The following is a 22,124-nucleotide window of genomic DNA, read 5'->3' as shown; positions in this document are numbered from 1 at the left end:
GCATAAAATTTTCATTTAATGCAGGAGGGAAGAGTATATCTGAACAAGAATGGGCACTAGCAGAGTTGAGATACAGCTATTTTGAGTCAACTGTGTGCTGAAGGACACATCTGTAGAGCAAGCTATGAACTTTGAAATTAATTGCAGTTTTTACCAACTCTGATGGATTTGTCTCTGCTGCCTAAGTAGTATTTCTGAGCAGTTGAAAGGCTGACTGGGAACTAGCAACGAAATTAACTTATAGGAAATACACTCCTTTGTAATGGAAAAACTCACCCTTTGCTGCACCAAGAACAGCACAGAGAACAGTGTAATTATTGATCCAAAATCCTGAGGTTTATTCACTGACTACAAAGGGCTCTGGAACCAATCTTAACTGGAATTAAAATAGACTCCAATATTGTTTAAAATCAGATTTACACTTTTTTTCATTAATAACCCCAAAATTTTCTTATGAATCTCAAAATGTGGAAAAGCTTTAGACTTGTTTATTTTTTTTAATGCAGATGTGCTGAATATATTCTTGTTAATATAGCAAAAGGATAATTTTAGATATACAAGAACTTTGCATGATTCTTTAGTACTAGAACTGTTGAATGTTGTCTGCTTTGACCCAAAAATGATCATATCTTCCAGAGCCCTACACAAAGAAACTTCCAGTTGTCATAACAACCTACTGCAGCTCTTTTGCTACATAGATAGCTTGTATTTGCTTTTGATACTATTAGCAAAAATTAAAATCTCCTGAAGTTTAAAAAGCAGAGAGATTATTTAAAAGGGATGGGGGAATTAATTTTTGTTTTTAAAATCCCACAAAACTCAGCTTTCAATATTAAATCTTCAGACAGTGGTCTGTAGAGACATTACATTACATTGCTATGTTTGGAGGTAACTGTTATGCTCCATTTTTACACAAAATATGCAGGTTTCTAATGATGCCTGGGTAAAATGACACTCAGAATATAAATAAGCCTAAACTAACCTTTAGAAAAATCTTCATGTGTTTTCCTAAGTAACAAGTTTACCAGACAAGTGCCTGAATGCTTCAGTCTTGTCAAATGAAATACTGAATCATTATGAAATTCCCATTTAAGATGTGATCTTTGTTATCATTCTGTTATAAATGTTTCAGATTCAGCAGTCAAATTAGCAGGAAAGGATCAGTATTGCCCTGTTTATATTTTTATATTAATAGTAAAATAGAATAGAACAGCTTAGCCATTGCACTACACAAAATTACAAACTGGATCTACTTGAGTCCCTAGAAATGGTTCATTTATAAATTATCTTTATGTGAGTCTTGATAGTACCTGGAGATGTCACCTCGATCAGGGTCTCATTAAGCAAGACTGTGTACCAATGCATAGAAGAAGACCATCCTTTCCTAATATGTAAGGACAGTTAATGGCGGCTACAGAAGAAAGTCCAGGTGTTTACAGTGAAGTCTGTCATTTAGGTGAGACAGTTTTCAATTGATTTGCCCAGGCATACTGTATTATTCCAAGAATTCTGCCCACCATTTCTAAAATAGAGCAAAATTAATGCATAAGTTTTTCTCTTAATATTATTTTAATGTTTATATGACAGTTTTAGAAGAACTTGGAAATGAGGCAAACATCCATCTAGCAGAGGCATGTTGTAGCAAGAAATAACACAAGAATTTGAGCTCTCTGAAGGTATTTGTTCCAAGAGTGCAGCCCCGACTACTGCAGCAATGCATTGCTATTCACAGACATACCTGCTTGCACTGGAATGAGAAATTCTCTTTATCAGCAATGTCTTCAAAGAGATTTAAATTTATAAAGCAAAATAATTTTAACACTTTAAAACATAAGTCACAACATACAGAAAACAAATCATGAACATCAAATCATTATAAAAGAGCTAAAAGTCTCAAACATCAAGATTCTTAAACACATTTTGGTTTAATTTTCAGGTTCTCTATTTGTACGTGTGACTAGTGGAAATAATTTCTGTGGTTCAGGTAGTCTCTAGAGAATATTTTGGTAAATTTATTTAAGACAAACCACTGAATAGTAATTGTTACTATAAACTTTGATAGCATCTATTCCAATCAAGATTTATTGAGATTGATGTGAAAAGATCTATATCATTCAGGTAAGATTTATTTGTTATTTTGTGGCTGTGGCTAGATTTTCTTTTCCTTAATAATTTGATATGTCTATGTCATATCTCTAAAGTCATTAGGCAGAAATCATCTGAAGAAAGAGAAGCAGCAGTATAAGAGTATAAACCCCTCATAATTGTTATATACCTTACCTAGATTACCTACAAACTGTGACTTGTTTTTTTTCCTCTTTTTTTTTTTTTAAATGTATTTGACTGCTATGCAGATGACATACTTTCAGAACAAATGGGCTCACTCCTGGCAATAGATGAGAATTATATGAGCCATTTTTTGTGGCTGTACCATAGACTTCTGGCAGATTCACATCTTAAAATTTGCACACATGCAATGGATAGCTGAATTTGTGCTTGTAGTTAACCCAGCTGTGTTCATGCACAAATGAGCCCAATCCCTCATGAATAAAAAAGCTCTTCTCCAAATATGTACAAGCCATTACAGATTCTGGCTCAACAATGAGGCTTGCTCTGTTTCTGAAACAGACATATTAATAAAGTCCATTAAAATTGCAGAACTCACACTTTGCCAAGCTCTAATGGATCCTGGAAGGCAAAAGACCTGCGATGCATTAGCACAGACCCTACCTCTTTGGGGAATCCCGTTTGCTTCAATGAGTAATCATAAGTTTGCAGAAGTCTGTCTTAGGACATACTGAAAAAGCCCTAAATTCTGGCTTTACAAGAAGAGAGTAGTGCTGTGTTGTTCCCTGACTGCATTGAAAAGGTCACCACAATTTTTGTGTTGACAATAGAAAGCATTTGCCAGCCCTTTAAACTGGCACCATTCACATTCAACTGAGAGAGGAATAAATTCAACTAAAACAAGACAGCGTGAACAGGATTTATGCATTTTAAGCCACATTATCTCTGTGATCAGGATAATGTTTGTAACATGCAATGGAATGACACAGTCCCATAGAAAATATGGAAGCATTTCAGAAAGTAATTCCAGTAAAAGCAATTGATTTCTGATGTGTTAAAAGGATCTTCTTTCCCCCTGTTATTTGCAAAATTAATGCACTTACTATGTTAATTTGAGAGATTTGCAACACTTCAGCAGCTTTTATGAACTATGATTTAAATGAGTCCTGGAATTACCAATGTGGAGACAATAAATTCTGTGCAGTGGGTAAAGTGACTTGTAATGAGGGACCTAAATACAACGTCTGCTTCAAAAGCTCATGGAACTAGATTTCAAGCCAAGCTGCCACTGACCTGTCAGCTATGCGTGATACTTTTAAATGTGCTCTTCACTGACTTTTTCCCCCTTCCTTGACACCTTCTCCTACTCTTCAGTCCCTTCTAGGGATCCTCCTCATGTCACCCTGCCCCAGTGTTTAAGGGAGGTCACTCCTCAGGTTTTTGCTCATGATTCACTTCTCTTTTCTTTCTGCACCTGCTGCATTTCTTCAGTCGGAAAGGCATGGTGGCGGCAATGACCGTGATGTAAGCAGAGTCTGATTCCTACCAGACAAAAAGGGTTAAATGACTTGCTTTCACTCTTACGCTAAAGTAAGGAGATGCAAAAAAACCCTTTTGAGCTTTCTGTCAGTTCATTCTCTGGTCAGTTCCTGTGGCAGCACATCATCAGGACACTCCAAACTTTCATGCTGATTATAAAGTCAGACTATAGCCTTTAACTTCACTTACACTAGCCTTTAGGTTCTCACATATACAAAGCAAAAATAGAAATTCTGCACTTCACATTTCAGACTTGCCTGTCTATAAAGACAGCAAAGAATGAGAAGAATGCTTCACATGCAAGGTACTGGAAGAGCCCATCATTACTGCTCCAGACTCATTTACAATGCTGAAATATCGCATCTCACTTTGGATTCAAACCTTTAAAAATTATCTTAGGATGAAACTTATGGCAAGAACAAGCAGGTAGAAAGTGAGAATCGCGTTCTTTTTTGCCTTTCTGGGTCAGGCAGATCTGTCACTAAGCTTTCTAATAGAATAGCAAACACTAGTAACATTAGGACAATACAGTTTGACCTTCTCTACCATCGGATTTTAAAAAGCCCTGAAACAGAACCACCCCAGACTTTACTTAGTGAGAATTGATCTACATCACAGTAGTTCGGTTTCCAGTTCAACAGACAGGAAAGTATCATATGCTGCTTTGGATCAATGAAAGCCCATGCTCATCCACTAAGCACTCAATACCCTGGAAAATTTGCATGTCCTATAGATTCTATTCATTACTATGGCTAATTAAAATGATGAGAATGTGCTATTGATCTAATTATGAAACATACACATACACATAATTTGGGATAAAATGTGGTGGCTGCACTGTTTTGCCTTTCAAAGTCATGCCTGTTGTCTTAGAGAAGGATTTATGGGAATGCCACTTTCACTGATGCCAGCTGACATACAGACACAAAAATAAATGGAGTCACTGACAAAGGGCTCCATTTCCCCTGTTAAGCCAGAGGGTGCTGTGCCTGGAAGACCAGACAAGCAAGAGGGGGTTGGCAGGGTGATTGAAGAAAGAGCATGCAGTGCATCCACTGCCACATGTGTACCAGAAGTAGGAACAGATGCGGAGAGGAATCTCTCTGGAGATTTGACAATGAACAGTTACTCAAAACGCTGCAGCTCCAGTGAGGACAGCTTTGAGTTACAGGGTAGCGCAAGGTCAGAAGCTAAAAGCTTTGTTAAAAGCAAAAATAAGGATGAAGGCTATCGACCCCATCGATCAAAGCACTGTCAGAAAGGGGGTGAAAAAACCCACGGACCGGAACACTCTTCTCTACATCCAGCAGAAGTGGGAAACACAAGCCAAAAGCTCCAGAAACAGAAGAAGACTCACAAGAAAAGCAGTTCCTCTGCATCTGATTTGAGCTTGGTGAGTCAAGGATCATCAAGTTCATTGTCTGTTGTGGAAGAAAAAATAGAAGCTAAACTCAAATTCTCTCAATTTATTAATGAAGTTACTTTCAGAGTGCTTGATCCCATGAGCCTGAGGGCATACCGAGCTGCTAAACTGAAAAATACCTTTACATCCAGTGTGAGAAGCCTAGATGATCTGCATATTAAGAGGAAGTCTTCTGAAAGCTGGAAAGAGAACATTCTAGACGAGAAACCCCATGAAGAAGTAGACTTAGAGAGTCTGAGAAGGGACGACATTGTGGCTGGAGCACGAACACGCAAATTAGAGAAATCCTTATCCCTGGATACAAGCCCCTCTCTCAGGTCACTTGATAATGGTGCCTCACGCAGAACAAGATCTGGCTTGCCTGTAGAAATTATGATTTCTCAAAGCAAGGAAATGCCAGCCACAAAATCTGCGACTCTGCCTAGAAGTGCAAGCATGGTGAGCTCTCTGTCAAATCACTTCTTTGCGTGGTATGTGACAAGTACTTGTGCATTAACATGACTATTTGAGAAGTGTTTCTGTCTTCCTGGGTGGGCTCTTACTGTGTACACAAACTTTTCTCCAGGGTGGAACAGACATGGAGGGTTTATTTTTAGAAGCTGAAGAAACCAGCTCTAGGAGGTATGGGAGGAAGGAAAGACAGGATACAGCTCTGTAGTCTTTTTAGTTTGGTGTCTTAAAGGCAGACTTTATGAGATCAAATAAGAAAGGTATTCCTGCACTGCAATGAAGCATATATATAACGAGGTCAGTTCGATATGAGCAGTCAAGGCACCCTCAGAAAAGGGTGAAGAGAGCACTGTGACAGGCTACTCGGGTACTCAAGCTCACTAGCTTAGAACTTGCTCAGGTATCTCTAAACAGGCATGCTCAATTAGTGTGTTTAAGTACTAGCGAGAGCTCTGACATCCTGAAAATGTTGCTAAGGTTTGTGTGTCTGGAGTTAATACATCTAGATTGATAATTTCTTTCCTGGTCTTTCTGAAAAGAAACCTTAAGAACTGAAAAAGAAAGAAAAGAAGGCTGAAGTTTTCTTACATGGTCTGATCAAAAATATTTATGTTTTTAATTTTTTCTTACGAGATTCTTTGTTTGGTTGAGGAAGAGGTATTTATGCCTATGGAGGAGGGCAAAGGGAAATTGTTGTTCTTTGCTTGCATGGCATTGTCAGAAACCCCGAGCTGCCGAACCTTGAACTGATATATTATGCTATTATGTCTCCAGAGCAGTAGTTGTAATCCTGCTAAACAATAAGGGTCCAGGAACTGTTGCTTAAGACTATACACATGTACACAGATGTTGCTGAAATGGGAGTCTCTACAGCTGCATTATTCTTTAAAAAGTCTATTCAAATTTAAAAAAAAACACAGAAACAAAAGGTTGTCTGTTTTCACAGAGGACTGGAGCAAGTGGGAGAACATCCCAGTCTTAAGAATTTCATGCAATCTTCAGCAACCCAAGCTTAGAATTTTATAGGATGCCCTTGGATGTTTTAATTATCACCTATCAAAGATGGCCGGAGGGAGAAGAGGTGAAAGATAATGAAACACAGAGAGAATTTGCTCACTGTGTCATGTCACAGCCTCACAATGGGAGCTGTCCTGCAAAGGGGTCAGGAGGCTCCAGCCTGAGCCCGTGGCAGGATATGCTTTTTTCACATTTCAATTAGCCATCTGTCAGAGCATCTTTTCCAGTGGACTTGCTCATACTGTACAGATTGGAACATCCAACCGATTGACGAAACACTCCCGAGTGCTCTGTAATTCCACTCAGTTAATGTAGCCATCAGTCTACTCCAATTTAAGTATCATCCGGCTCTAAATCTAGTCATTTAAATTAAGCACAGTAGTTACCAAGCATTTTAACTCAACAAACAATGCCTCAGATTGCAGAGCTCAACATGAGAAGAGAAAGGAGTGGCAGGGCAAAAGCAAAAAGCAAAACATGTTCAGCCACATCTACAGATTCATGTCTCCTACATGCAGAAACTTTGACTTCAATGTAATTTATTTAGTGCAAGTCCTCACCTGAAGCCTGTCTCGTAAGAAGCAAAAGGATAACTGTACAGACAGTCTTGGGTGCCATTATTGTGAAGATATTTAAAAAGTATTTGGTTATGTAAGGTACGTTTGAATACGCATATAGAACATTGCCTAAAACTGGTTCATGTTTTAGTTGCCAAGTTATTATTCATATGCAGAAGATAATCTTGGAGAGAAAGAAATGGATCCAGTTACATTGATTTAAATATAAAACCAGGATAGCAGAGGTATAACGACACACATCCTGAAGAGCGTGAAAGAACATGCTTGAAAGTTTGAAGTTAAGAAAGCTGCACCTAATAAAAAAATGTGACTTAGAAGAGGAAATCTGTGACATTGCCTCCTGTCTGTTATGTTTTCTGAACACCGCTGATGTGTTCACAACTATGACTGCACTACATTTGATGTGTCTATATTTGATCCAGACCCACTAAAGCAATTTTCAACTTTCAGACTTCTGAGAACTGGTCAAAATGTTCAGGGACATTTCTGCAGCAAGTATTTATCGGTTTGAAAACACCTGCCACTGACATAAAATCTCACAAAGAAACCACCCTCACTGTAGATCGATGAAGAGGAATTTCCAGACAGCTAGCAGGATCAAAAAGGAAGCTCCATTTAGTGACTGAAGTTAAAGGGAATTTTGATAGGTAGAAAACAATTATAAAATACAATGGACATGACATGGACATTCTGGCCATCAGGATGAAATTATTTCTCATTTCTATGAGATCTAAATTTGGAGTCACTGGATAAATAATCAGGAAAGCAAAATTATTTAACTAGATGAAAGCAAGCCTCTGAATCCACACTTACATGGAGGAGAGTGCACAACCTGAGACTAGATCATACTTCCAGGCTGAAGTGAAATGACCAGTTCAGCAGGCTGAAAAATGTGGCAAAAAGTCTGGAAAGTTTCTCAGAACTGGGAATACATGCTGGTCAGATTTTGTCAAAGGACAGATCAACACAGAGATCACCTCAAATCACACCTCAGATGTGGTGTTAAGGGATATGGTGTAAGGGAGAACTTTGTAGAGTGGAGTCAATGGTTGGACTTGATGATCCCAAGGGTCTTTTCCAACCTAAATGATTCTATGATTCTACAATTCTAAAGTAAGCAAGGTCAAGCCTGATAAATACAAATGATTTTCTAAGCTGCAATACCACCACTGAGTTGTTAGAAATACAGTGTTCCAATTTGTTGCAGAGGATGTCTTAAAAAACAAGCTTTGGTTGGGGTAATGGCACTTCCACAAAACATTTTGGAAGTTACAACTTCAGATGCTATAAAATATGCCTGAATTGGGCAGGTGGCAAGAGGGCACAAACATGGTTTTGCTCCATAGGAACTAACGATGCTTATGGACCCATGTCTGAGAATAATTTAGCCACATCCATGCAAAGCTGCATAGAGCCAACAACATTTGCTTATTACCTAGACAGAATCATTGCATGAACACAGAATCTGAACCCAGAGTGATGTGTCTGTGTGGCAACAAATTAGGTGGGCTTCTCAGATTGGTTTGGCACCAGCTTCAGTGTTTCTTCTATATTTGACATACTGTAGCTACCAAGCCAACTGCCTCCCTGCTTGTCTCACATCTCAATCTGTCCTTCATCTCTCAAACAAATTGTACTAGTCTCATCAGCCAGCTCAGGCTGATGCTGCAGCCACCTGGCAGCACCTGGAGAGTCACTGATGCAGTCATGCGACCTCCTGTGTGATTTAGTCTAAAGGGCCAAACTTTGGCTCCATATAAGAAATTTGATTCCCTACTGTAGCCTTAGCAAAACTATCTGAAAACAAAATATTAATTCTCGCTCTGATTTCAATCAATGTATGCCCTAAAGTATTTGATTTATTTAATTATAACCCTCAAGACAGAAAGGGACAAATGCCTGTGACAAAGGTTTGCATCCTTATAAAATGCAGATGAGTAAAGCACAAGCTGGAATAACACTCCTTTTCATTCCTCTCACAAGAAATGAATATTACAATAATTATTGTAAAGAAGAAATATGACCAATGTAGACATTTATACAGGATGACAAGAAGATTCAAAACCTGATGATGTATATATCTAATCCAGGTAGGCTATTTAATTCTTAAGGAACCCTATAGGTAGCCTACTGACAACACAAACAAGGAAAGTGATACTAATTTCTGCTCCTTCTGCTCTCTGTTATGCATGAGGATTCCTGCTGTTCATTACAGGTTATCTTGCAAGAAGAATGCCTTAGCATCAGGATGGCTCTCTGAAGGTGCAAAGGCATCTTTAAAAATTTTAGCCTCACACAGCTGAACTTTCCACGCATGAAGGAACCTGAGGTAGAGTAGGACTGTCCTGCAAAGGCGGTGGTAGAATGCCATAACAGTAGAAAATGCAACTGATCTTCCATTTCTAAAGAAACTCAGTTTCCAGGGCACCCAAGTTCTAACAGAATCTCACTGAAACAGCAGACAAGATGGTGATTTTTGTTGCTGTGGGCCAAAGCTCTTTTATACAAGAAGGCTTTCAGTCCCCTTTCAACCCTTCCAGCCTGCTACCATGCTGTAAAAAAGGCAATTGCTTTGTTCTTGGATGAATGCCAAATCTTTCATTTGGATTTACAGTACAAGGATGTTTACAAGTAAGATTTGGGTTCAAATACATTATAATGCAAAGTATCTGTTATTTCACTGACTCATGCATGCAATATGCTAAAAGATAAATAGTAAGAGGTGGTACCAGTAGCGCAGAAAGATGAAGCAATTTGCCCAGGTCAGTGATCAAGCAAGCAGCAGAACACAGGCCTGAACAGCCTTCCAGTGTGCTACTTTCTGCTCTGTTCCTGCTCCTTCAGTCAGGCAGAACAATGTAGAACTACCCTCAGTAGCAGAAATAATGAAGCTCTGATCCACAACTCTGGTAAATGAAGGTTACTAGAGGAAGGTAAGAAAGTGAACTATATCAGATGCTTCAGTTCTTTAGCACATGACATGCACATGACAGATCATATCATTAAGGCTTCATATGAGTCTCTTATGGCAATGGAAAATGCTACATGGCCACTTTTCCTGGTTCCCTGGCTTCTCTCTTGCCATGTTATCCCGCATAGAATCATAGAATTGTTAGGGTTGGAAGGGACCTTAAAGACCATCTAGTTCCAACCCCCTGCCATGGGCAGGGACACCTCCCACTAGATCAGGTTGCTCAAAGCCCATCCAGCCTGGCCTTAAAAACTTCCAAGGATGGGGCTTCCACCACCTCTCTGGGCAACCTGTTCCAGTATCTCATCACCCTCATGGTGAAGAACTTCTTCCTAAAGTCCAGTCTGAATCAACACATCTTTAGTTTTAATCCATTCCCTCTGGTCCTACCATTACCCGACATCCTAAAAAGTCCCTCACCAGCTTTCTCATAGGCCCCCTTAAGGTACTGGTAGGCCACTATAAGGTCTCCTTGGAGCCTTCTTTTCTCCAGACTGAACAACCCCAACTCTCTCAGTCTGTCCTCACAGGAGAGTTGCTCCAGCCCTCTGATCATCCTCGTGGCCCTTCTCTGGACACATTCCAGCACGTCCATATCTCTCTTGTAGAAGGGGCTCCAGAATTGGACGCAGTACTCCAGGTGGGGTCTCACGAGAGTGGAGTAGAGGGGGAGAATCACCTCCCTCGACCTGCTGGCCACGCTTCTCCTGATGCATGACACTGCTTAGAAATTTGCTCTCCTCTGCCTTGCAAATTGGAGGTGACCATCAGGCTGTCAGTAGTCTGAAAATGCTTTTTCAAAATAGATATTAAAATACACCATTTACTTCCTTTACCAAAAACTTGACTGAACAAAGATATCTGTCACTTCTTTTCATCATTCAGAAACATTAGACAAATACTGCAATTTTCAGACTTCCTAGCTTTAGACTCATTATCACAGTAAGTGAACTTAGCCACTGAGCTGCTAACAATATAAACCATAACAACTTCACTCTGTTATTTTTTCTTCATCTGCAGATCCCTGAAAACAGTCTCTGTGTCTGGTAATACTGCATAAGAATCACAGGTCAAAACAATTGAATTTGGGTGTGGAAAGCCAAGTAACACTTCTTTAGTTAATTGGGGCCACAGTTCCTTGGTATTTCCAAGGATTCCTATTGCATCATTATAACCTTTCTCCTTCTGATACCAACACTGACTGTTTTTCTAATTCTATACACCACTATTATGAAATTGTCACTCTGGGTGCAGTAGTAATGAGTAGTATTGCAAATGTATGCAGATGGGTACACTTGGAGCTTCCATAGTAGGCATATTAGCTTCATAACATCTCATAGGTGTTAGGTGGCCAAATACTCTAAGCTATAAAATCTTAGATGGTTAAAACAAATGGTAGTGCTTTCTGACCCTTACTCCATCTGAAATCAAAGTCAAACCTCATTTTCCACTGATCAAGCTATCTTAAATATCTCCTCGATCTCTGAGAGGACTTAGCCGTGTTACATTTGAAGCACGTAGTCATACCAGCAGCAGCCAAGCTGGGGCAAGATGGAGCTCAGCAAAGACTAACAGTCCGAGTATTTACCCAGCTTCATCAGTTAAATATAGGATGCTGAATCCTCTCCTTCATTTTGTTTGTGACATTTATGGTACAGTCACAAGATATGGGAAGCCAAGAAGGCCATGTGCAATTTCATCTATAGTTAACACCTCTTGTCCCAGTAACGTGGCATTGACTCCTTTTCCCACTGCTAAGAGGAGTGCAGCAGCGATGTACTGTAGGAGAGATCAGCATAATGTTTTTAGAGCAGCAGATGTGACATCGTTTTACAAGCAACAGTATGAGCAGATGGTGTTTAGAGAGTTCTCCTTGCCTGCTCTAAAACACCTCCGTTGGGTCACTAATGGATCCTTCGTCTAGTCGAACACAGTGCATAAAGCTACAATGTTCCCAAGATGACGCATATGGTCATTTACAGCTTCTCAGCTCATCAAATACAAATTAGATCAAAATCTTCTTTCCAGAGCACAGACATCGATAAGCCAGTACTCAAAAGAGTAAGCTATTTATTCAAGACAGGATAAAATAAAGACAGTCTGAGCTGCTTGACAATAAAAAGAATGTGTCTTCAATGAAATTAAGTATCTCACCATAAAGCCTGCAATTTTTGAAGTTAAGATTTGTACTTGGGTTGTCCGCCCTCCGCCCCATCCCCATTTTTAGAGAAGGGGAGCAGCGAGTCAGGAGGGACATGTTCAGATAAAGGAACAGACATTGTTATTATAATGGTGAATTTCTGCACAGGTTTCAGGGCTCCATCCAGAACACAAAACCATTTTCCAGCCAAATCTACTATTGCCTTCAGAGGGGCAGCTTCCCAGCCAGAGAAAAATGCTGAGCGCATGAAGTTCACCTTGATTTCGGTATCTCTTGGCACTGGCTATAGGAAAGCAACATTGTGAATAAAAAATGTTTAGTGTTTCTTTTGCAGTGATTTTTGTTAACATGACTTTTCCCTGTCCTTTGAGTTTGAAAATCACCTCTCAATTGCACTCTCTATCTTTAGGTGCCTTTAGAAAGAAATGGTACTTTCAGAGTAATGGAAGCTAAAACAGGCTTATAACAATTACCATCAGCAGAGATGCCTGAAAACTGCAGGGCCAGACAAGGGAAAGCAAAAGAGCAAGAGGCAGAAAAGACCAATAGATCTTTCTTCTCTGGCCCAGGTTTGGTCTAAAAGCCTTTCTGTGAAATTTATGACAACAGGTTTTAAAGGTGTTTCGACCCATTTTTCACTTCTTCCTTCAGCCAGCAGCATGTGTTTGTCATGTTTATGAAATGTTTGGGTTTTTTTGCCCTGCCATAGCATGGCCTTGGTATATCACAGAAGCAGAAGACCTCAGCATGCGTCCCGCAGACATACACAATAATTAACAAAAACATTAAAACATTAAAACAAAAACATTAAAACAAAAAAAAAATCTGAATTCTACCAAGAGAAGATTCAAATGCAAAGCACTGCCCAAAGCCAGAGGTTGCTCTGATTCATTTTCCATTTGTGAGTAACTGGTATTTTTGCCCCACTCATTCTAAGGTTTTTGGCTCTATTAAAATTCTGCCCACTGACGTACTGCATACAATGAATAGAAACACTGATGTAACCTTGCTCCTCTCCCCACTGTGCTCTAACATCTAACCTGAGTGAAATAAAAGTTTCTTCTTAATATGAACCTAGCACAGCATGCATTTTGGAGACTAAAAAGAGGGAGTTAGTATTACATTACTCTGCAAAAGCTGCACTTGGAATACTCTGTTTTCTCTGTAGGTCTTGGTGCTCCATGGGTTTTAGTCTGACATCAAAAACCGTAGCATTAAAACTTTGAGACCAACAAATTTCAAAAGCAGAAACTTTTATGAGTTACAGGATGGATTAGAGTGTTTTATACTAAATGTTGGCCTCAGAAATGAAGCCTAACTGCCCCAACACCATGAATCATGCCTCAGAATATCAGGAACTGCTGGCTTTGACCTCAGGTCTGATAAGGACAAGCAGGACCTCAGTTTGGAAGCTGTTTTATATTTATAAAATACATATTTTTTTTTCATAAAGCTCTAAAAAAATGGCATTTTCACAGACTAGCTCAGACTTTTTTTCCAATGGCTTCGTCTTTGCAAAGGGGCTTAAATTTGACCTTCTCAGATGAAACTCCTCAGTGCCAGGAGTTTTAGATGACAGGAAAACACATCTTGGGGATAAGCAAGAAGCAGCAGATGCCATAAATCTTGGCTTTAAAACAGTTTCCCATTATATTCTCATAAGAAAGCCAGGAAAAGATGGGGAAAAGCATTAAAAGGTAGATGCAAAACTGATTGGAAAATGATGTTGAGAGGGTAGTTCATAATATTCAGTTGTGAGTGGGTTCTCAGGGGGACAAATACTATTTGGTATTAGCAAGCAGATGCATTTGCTTTGAGATACCGTTGCTGTCTATGTACAGAGAGTAAATAAAACAAGCAATTCTGCTCATTTGTCTGATTTGGAAACTACAGGAGCACATTTATACCCCTGTGTAATACTCTTGAGAGGATGCTTGTGAAATTTCCAAAATACTGACTCTCCAACAATAAGCAGGCACTTATCAAATTTAAAGGAAGCTTTCGTATTTCTGAAAATCAGCCTAGGTGGAAAAGCCTTCAACTCTTTTTTTTCTATAATGTAGAAAACTTATTCAGTACCTAGACTGGGCAGAATTTGTTTAAACATTTTGCTGTGTCCACCATCCCTGAAATCAGAATTGTATCTACAACTAAATTTGCTTCCTTTTTTACTACCAAAAGGATATTCCAGAACTTGTTGTGAGCTTAGCGTTGAAAAACACATGTAACCTGGATACAACAGCATGGGAGTATTTATTGCTGAAGAGCTAGCTCATAGACTGTAGTCTCCAAAGCCTTCTGTTATGACACTGTTGACCACCAGCTCTCAATTTCTGACAGTAAATTCAATACCTGCAAAGATAAACCAAAATTATTCAAATGCACACCTGTATCTGTCGAGCTTATGGGCTGTTTGCATTAATATTTGATGTTAGTTGGGCAAGAATGATCAGCGATATGGCAGTGTCTGCCTCCTGCTCTCTGCTTGAATAGCGAGACCATTTTAAACAAAAGGGAACGAGGAATAAATACCAGACCTGCTTGTACAGCAACACTTGTTCTCGTGAAAATAGAGACATTTCCCCAAAGAACAGCTACTCCCTAGATAACTGTAGTAACAAAAACCTGCTGTGTGAACGCGTTTAAAATGAGCAGCTATTGAGGTTTTAAAAACTGGTTCACAACCACTTATTTCTACAGCAGCCAGCCAGACCTTTGCACCGCTTGCTATGCTGCGCTGTGCTGCGAGCTCACAGAAAGTACCAGACACGTCCTATTTCTGGAGACTCAGAGCTGAATCATAGTCTTGCAACAAGAAAATCGGGACCGCCTGTAAGCGAGCCGGAAGAAACAAAACAGCAACAGCCGCTGGTGAACAGTCGGGGGGATGGTGGGCACCAGTAGGCCTTAATGGTCCTGACAGACTGAGGTGTCTCCCTCTCTGCCCACAGCCCAGGACGCCATGTCGGCCCCCTGGGTCCCTCAGTCCCTGCCCCAGTGATGTCCAGCAGGGTGAGTCTCAGCTTCCCACAGCCCTGCCCTGTCCGGCCATGGGCCCTGTCAAGCTATACCCAGCTGCAGGCCCACATCCCAGCCCAGCCATATCCCCAGGGAGGTGCCCAATGCCCGGGGCCAGGGCAGCCCCCAGTGCCCCTCTCTGCCTGCCCTGCTCCTGGCTGGGGCGGCGGGACAGGCCCTGGCTGCCAGGCCCTGCCATGACAGACCCAAGGGGGGCCCTGTGGCCACTGGGCCCCAGGCCATTCCTGGCCCCACGATGGAGCTCACAAACACAGGGTGGATGGAGGCACTCGTCTCCGGCTGCTCCAGCAGACCCAACCCCCAAACAGCAGTGGAAGATAAAATATTGCCCAGTACACGAGAGGAAGGAGCAAGGAGGAAGCAGAATCGCCATACTGCAAACCATATAAGGTCAGAGTTACTCAATCATCATAAGAAATTTATAAAATGCTAAAATTGTCTTCATGGGTGCCCATATTAAGCAGTAAAATGCAGAAAAGACCCTGCATTTGCCTTGGATATGCCCGTCTTCTCCACTTCTCAGTATTTTGAGGTTTCCTCTTGTATTTTTGATGTTGTAGTAAACTGAAATGGATGCTAAACCAGTCATCAAAGTTACATGAGGGAAGTGTACAGTCCATTACAATCAATGCAGTTAATTAAAGATACAATTAAAACAGAAACAGTAATGAGAATTGGAACACAATAAATAATTAAAACAAAATTAGTTTGGCTCTTTTGTTGAGCCAGTCAGTCCCCAGTTAAAAGTAAATGGCTTTTTACTTCACTGATAGCTACAGCAGCAGATCTTACACAGCTCTAAGGTCTCCTTCCAGTGTTAGGGTCTGTGTAAGCTCCCCCTTCCCCCCCCTTCCCCTTGCTCTCCCCACCTTCCGCAGCCAGTCCGCCGTTCAACCCTCAGTGCTGCAACACTGAGAGCTGAACTGGGGAGTTGCAAGTCAGAGCAGGAAAGAAGCATATGGTGGTAGAAAAATAACAAAAAGCCTGTTAATTATTCCAACAAAATATGAAACATTCCCCTACAGCAGGAGGGAAGCTCTTGGCAAATTATTATTTATCTGTTTATTTATGTTGGAAATAGGCAAGGGCAGAAAGAAGTAAGACTGTTCCCCTCACAAGCTACAGGCAGCTTTTTTGTACCTTGCTCATAACCATTTTGGAGTGTAGGAGCTAACATTGCAGGAAGAAACCTGGGAAGGAAAGAGGCTTTGTTCTTCAAACACCAGGCCTTCAGAACAAATGCTGGGTACTAACATAGCTAACTGCTTCATTTCCGAGCTCAGGTCCGCAGGAATCATTTTTACAGGTTATTGTGTCTCTGTCTGATATTACCACAGCAGTGTTACAGCTCTATAAATTGTGTATTGACAGCCACGGTTGGTTTCCTGCTTTTCTTGTATTCATTCACATCTTAAGTGTTCCTTCCTTCCTTGAAGGAAATAAATCTCTCCCCCATGTTGGGAAATGTTAGTGACAAAGAGCAGGGTGCTGAGAAGAAAGTTTCAGCTTTCACTTTCTCATTGAATAACCTCTCCAGTTCTTTGCGAAGGAAGAAACAAATGAGCCCTTCTGGCTGAGTCACTATTTAATAACACAATAATTAGCTAAACATGATGACAACTAGGGATTAATTATTTTCCACTCTTATTGGACTTCTATCACCAGAAGAAAAACAACAGGTACCTCTTCTAGTATTTTAGTACCACAGATCGACAGCTTGATTCTTGCATTTCTCAAAACTATGAAGCCTGATAGCTATAATAAATATTAGCATGTGTCCTCTAAGCTATAATGGAATTTTATGAAGGTGTATGTACACTGCTGTAATTTGTCAGGAAGAACTAGGTAACAAATGTCTTTTAAATTCTTACTTTCTGTTGAACAACAGTTAACACCACAACTGCTCCAGTGCTGATTGTTGTTTTGTGTACCAACAACTATTTTCCAGATAAGCATTGATGCAAAATGTAGGTAAAATTTGCCATAGATTTATAGGGATTAACAGTACATACAAAACCCTTCTATTAAATCTGGACAATAATGGAACCTCCTGAGACAGATGAAAACTTTCCTGAGATGGTCAAAGCAAGAAGGGTCATAATACTGGCTTTTCTTACAATTGCCTCTACTAGTTTATTGTGTAACTTTGGGTAAAGGCCCATCTTGGCACTATCTCAGTTTCCCTAGCTGTAAAATAAGAATATTAAAGTAATCAGTTTTGTGTAGCGTTTCAAGATCCTCTCATAAAATGGATGCATTACAAAAACATACCTTAGAAAGTTGAAGGAATGCACTCATAGAATGATCAATTAATTCCCTTATCTGCATAGTTTGAGGAGTCCTTGTGCTAATATATACCAGAAATTTTTCCTATACCCCTGTAGTTCTTAAAAATATAAAACCAAAGTACTTGATCTGTGCTGCTTAGGAGCATTTCTGTCCTTGCTGTTCTTAATTGTTTATGCCTTGCTTTGGTTTCTTTTAAAAACTTTTAAGAGGTAGCCTGTTACTGAAAGCATGATATCTTTTCCTGAACTATGGTAGAGAAAATTAAATTATGATGAGTGCTAGAATATCATATAATCTTTATATCTGACAGGAAATAAATTTAACAACACTGTGTGCAGGCGCTGCAAGATGGTTATAGGTACAGGTGTTATGTTAGTTTGGTAGGAGCATGGGATAAACTTGCTTGAGGCACTGAGGGACAACTGAGGCTTGTGCTTACTGTCACAATACCTCAAGACACGGGAAACTGTTTATTTCACTCCTTAGTTTCCTAAGATTATTTAAAGTGAGAAGCCATTTTTGTGGGGAGTTTTGCATAAGTGTCACTCCCAGGTCCTTCTCTCAGCAACTAAATTAGACACACATTCGCTGAAAGAATTACCCGTTTCCACAAACCTCTGTACACCTTTCTTTTTTTACCAGAGCAGACAAGTTGACACTGAATGGTGACACTAATACCTTTTTGTTATTTTACCCTTAATATAGCATATGAACCTCCTAGTCATAACAGAATTTTACAAAAGCATTGATGTGTCCCTCTAGGATAACAGAAAGAAAAAACAAGGGAATGACTAGTTTCTAGATTGCTTCAGTTTGTTGAAAGGAAAATTTCTGTGTGTCAGTAAATGGTTCTTAGCACCAGACCAGCAAGTCTGGTTCTTCCCAAAGTTACCTATACCCTATTATCACATTAAATCATTCTTTTTCTTCCAGATGAGGGCATCATCTCTGTAAGCCTTAGTAATGACACAAGTGTTATATTTTCTAGGGAGATTTCTTGGGTATCAAACATAGCTTATTGATTTGGTATTGGATGTGCACAAATATATCTGCAATGCTGTCTTCATTGGTTTTTTAAGGGCAACTAAATCTATGAATATATTAACTTCCATGAGTGCCATCTAAATTTCTCTCCCCAAAGAAATTATTCTTTTGTGCTTATGTAATTCCAGTTGGGTTGTATGTAACCAAAACAATTAAATCAAGTCCATCTATAATGTCAGTGCACTGTAAACCCCTGAAAAAGTTGATCTACATGGAATGACTGCATGATGTAGCAAATTTAACTGGCTTGTCTAAGGTTTATCGTGACTGTTCAAGACTTTTTTGCCAGCCACAGCCCAGGACTTGCAGTTTCTCTGAACTGTAAGGCTGATGCAGTTCAGTCTTAGTTCAGTCACAGACTTTCTATATTTGCACTTTCCTTTTATAGCTCAAAGTTAAAAATATCTTACATTTCTATGTCAAGTACAGCACTCAAACCCCTGTAATGCAGTTTTACAGTTAAATTACTGTGTCTGGATTAACTGGAAACTATTAACTTCAGTAAAAGTGCAGCAGAACTTGCTACTGTCAGAAATAAATCTACCTTTTGATTATCTTGCTTTCCATTGTCATCTGTTACTTTCACAGATGATAGGTGCACCACTAAAATCTTTTCCAGTTGTCTTCTGTATTTCCAAAAATACCTGATCTAGCAGACCTTTGCACTGCTCTGCTTCTCTTTATAATTTCTGTAATTTTCATTTACAAGTGGTGCAATGTGGTGTTCCGTGATGTCTTTAGGCCTACAATACTTCACATAAATTCTCTTTAGTCAGTGATGCATTTCCACTTAATAGAACACATTAAAACTTAAGTGACAGCCACGTTAGTGTTTTATATTAACACTTTACCTCTCAAAATATCAAAAGCAGAAAACAAAAAAGAGAACTCAGAGAAAAAAAGAAACAAGTGGTAAAAGAGTTATAGCTTTTCATGTACTTCTGGCATAAAAATCTGAAATTATCTAACACTGGGTTTTATTTATTAGTGGAAAAATGTGGTTTGAAGATTATGACAAATACTGTAAGTAGGAAAGACTAATGATACTTGTGCTGTTATTATTAATGTACAACAAATTATGTCCACTGTGGAACTACTCATTACTGAGACATGAAGTCAAAGGCAAAGCAGTAGGGTTTCGGAGCATGGTCTTGCAAACACACGCTGTGGGTCATTGTGCTTTCTGATGTGTTAGGCAATGAAACAAATACAGGCAGACAAGTAGTTGCATGTGCTTGGAGTCACCACTCTTCCTTATTCTTTGGGTTGTGTACCAAAACTGGATGAGATGCATGTGACAGGTACTGCTTGGAGGTAAGAGGGGAGTAGCTTTGGGACTGATTCCCAGGAGGTAAATGATGGTGGTTTCCCTGGGTTGTCATCACATATGAGCTGGTCAGCCTTGCAGCCTGGAAAGCTTGCAGCATCCCCTATAAGCTTGTCTGTCTGATGGAGACACATTCACATCACCCCAAACCCTTGCCGCCAGACACCTTCCTGCCCATCTCATCAGCACAGGCACTGCACTCGAGCTGCTCAGTCCTGAAATGCCTTGAAAACTTTCCACTTAAAGCTCTTGTCATGGACATGCAGAAAGTTTATATAGGAATCAGGGAGCAGGGCACATGCTGTTGAGGCCACATTTATCCAAGCCTTTAATTTCTTAATTGAAAAGGATGATGTAGCTTTTCCTTTCTGGACCTATGGGAGAAAACCTGGCACTGCTAACAACCTTTGTAGACAACATGATTTGCATAATTTCACCAAGAATTAGATGCTTTAATTTCTGATGATAAAGAATGTTAAGAATTCCCTTTGGTTAAAAATAGCTTTCTCCTATGACTTTGGTTATTAATAGTTTACCCGGCATTGATTTAAAATGTTTTGATAAATGTTCAGAACTTCACAGTCTTATATTTGATCATTTATTTAACTAAACTACTTAGTATAGAGGTAAGAATGTCTTCAAAGCAACAGATCATTTAAAACTCTATCTACATAAGTTATTTATTAGAAGTGACTTGTAATCTTTTGGTATAGTTGGTTTAAAAAATGTTCCAAAAAATCTTGCTGCATCTTTTCTTTTTTTCTTTTTTCTTTTTCTTTTTCTTTTTCTTTTTTTTTCCTTTTTTCTTTATATTTTCTTTTTTTAAAAAGAAGTCTTGCTTACATTCCGTTTGGCTCTTTTGGAGCTTTATTTTGGCTCTTTATTTTACGAATAGGCCTTTTTTAACTTTGTTTGTACTTTTAAAATACCTTTTTATTTTAAGTTGGCATATCTTTCTCAAGAATTCTGAATAGGAATTTCAGTAGTTCTTTCTGGTGTTTTGCCTTCAGGCTGTTCATCTGATAACACATTTCCATTATTTATTTTTGCATTTCCTCCCCCAACCTGCTTTTCCTCTTGAATTAGCAACATATTTAAGTAGAAGAGTTTATGTCTTCTTTTGCCTGATGTTAATTTCAGGCAAACTCCCATGCTTCTGTGCCTACATACAAGTTCTCAGTAATCCTGATTCTATGTCATGGGAGACTTCAGATTGCACTCTCTTTCCTACCACTGTCCTGTCATGCTTTTTATGGGAGGAAAACCCAGCTGCCCATTCCAGAAGGAAGCAATGGGGTGCTTCAGTCAGGTCCTCAATCTGAACAGAGAGGAACCAGGATGCAAGGACACCCCCAAAAAGAGTGGCTGCACAGCCCTCACAGAGCCTAAGTTCCAATTTATTCTGCTAAGTAATTGAAACAACCGATTTCTCAGTCTGAGTCTTGCGTGATCACAGCAGGTTGGAAGGAAGGAATTAAACTATGCTTATAGACAATGTCAGCTTCACACTCTGGCCAACATTCCCCAAAGGACTGACAAGTTTAAAAGAGCAGCTGTAACAGCCTTTTAAAGACATTTGATTCAATACGACATGATGCTTTTATTTAAAAAATGTACAGAGATATACAATACCAATAAAACACTTTTTCAGTGAATACAGAACTGAGTAACAGCTCTCTAAAGGGTTGTTTCAAAGGAAATCACTTTACAAGGATCTCAGAAATCAGGCCTAACAAAATCAAGCCTTTTTGTTGGTGATTGCAAGGAAAACTTTTAAAATTATTATTAGTTTATGGATAATGCAAACATTCACAGTGCGGTAAATAATGGTGAGATTAGAGCAAACAAAATGATTTAACTTTTAATTTTTTGAAAGAACATTAATATAGTCATTGATAAAATTATACATCTAGGTGTAAGAAGGAAAGGTCATACTTTTAGTCTAGAAGACTGTAAAGCAGACTCTGTTGAGAGTCAAGGAGCTCTGAGTATGTAGCTGAAAAGAAGCTAACAAAACCTTGGATTTAAAACTAAAGGGACAGGAACATTGAAGAGGTATCTTCACCTCTGCGCATAGAATAGGCAAGATCAATGTTATAAAGACTGACAAAAAATTCAACGGTGGCACAGAAGAGAGACCTGAGAATTATGCCACACCAGAAGAAATTCATGTGCATGGAAATGGGTTCAAAGAGGGCACGCTCCATGGTCATTCCAGG

At 39.4% G+C, this 22,124-nt stretch overlaps 1 protein-coding gene across 7 annotated transcripts in view; it reads left to right on the top strand.

The window, feature by feature from the left end:
* Positions 1 to 22,124, top strand: part of BEGAIN (brain enriched guanylate kinase associated) — a 163,762-nt gene that overhangs the window by 5,442 nt on the left and 136,196 nt on the right. The window contains exon 1 of one of the 7 annotated variants that reach the window (XM_063332967.1): positions 4,724 to 5,467. The exons of the other annotated variants lie outside the window; for them this stretch is intronic. Coding sequence (XP_063189037.1) covers positions 4,724 to 5,467 — 744 coding nt within the window. Of the gene's footprint in view, positions 1 to 4,723; positions 5,468 to 22,124 lie in introns of those variants that run through there. 7 annotated transcript variants of the gene reach the window in all.

Source organism: Chroicocephalus ridibundus, chromosome 4, assembly GCF_963924245.1.
Source record: "Chroicocephalus ridibundus chromosome 4, bChrRid1.1, whole genome shotgun sequence".
Lineage (NCBI taxonomy): Eukaryota > Metazoa > Chordata > Aves > Charadriiformes > Laridae > Chroicocephalus > Chroicocephalus ridibundus.
This window is presented reverse-complemented; position numbering and strand designations above follow the sequence as displayed.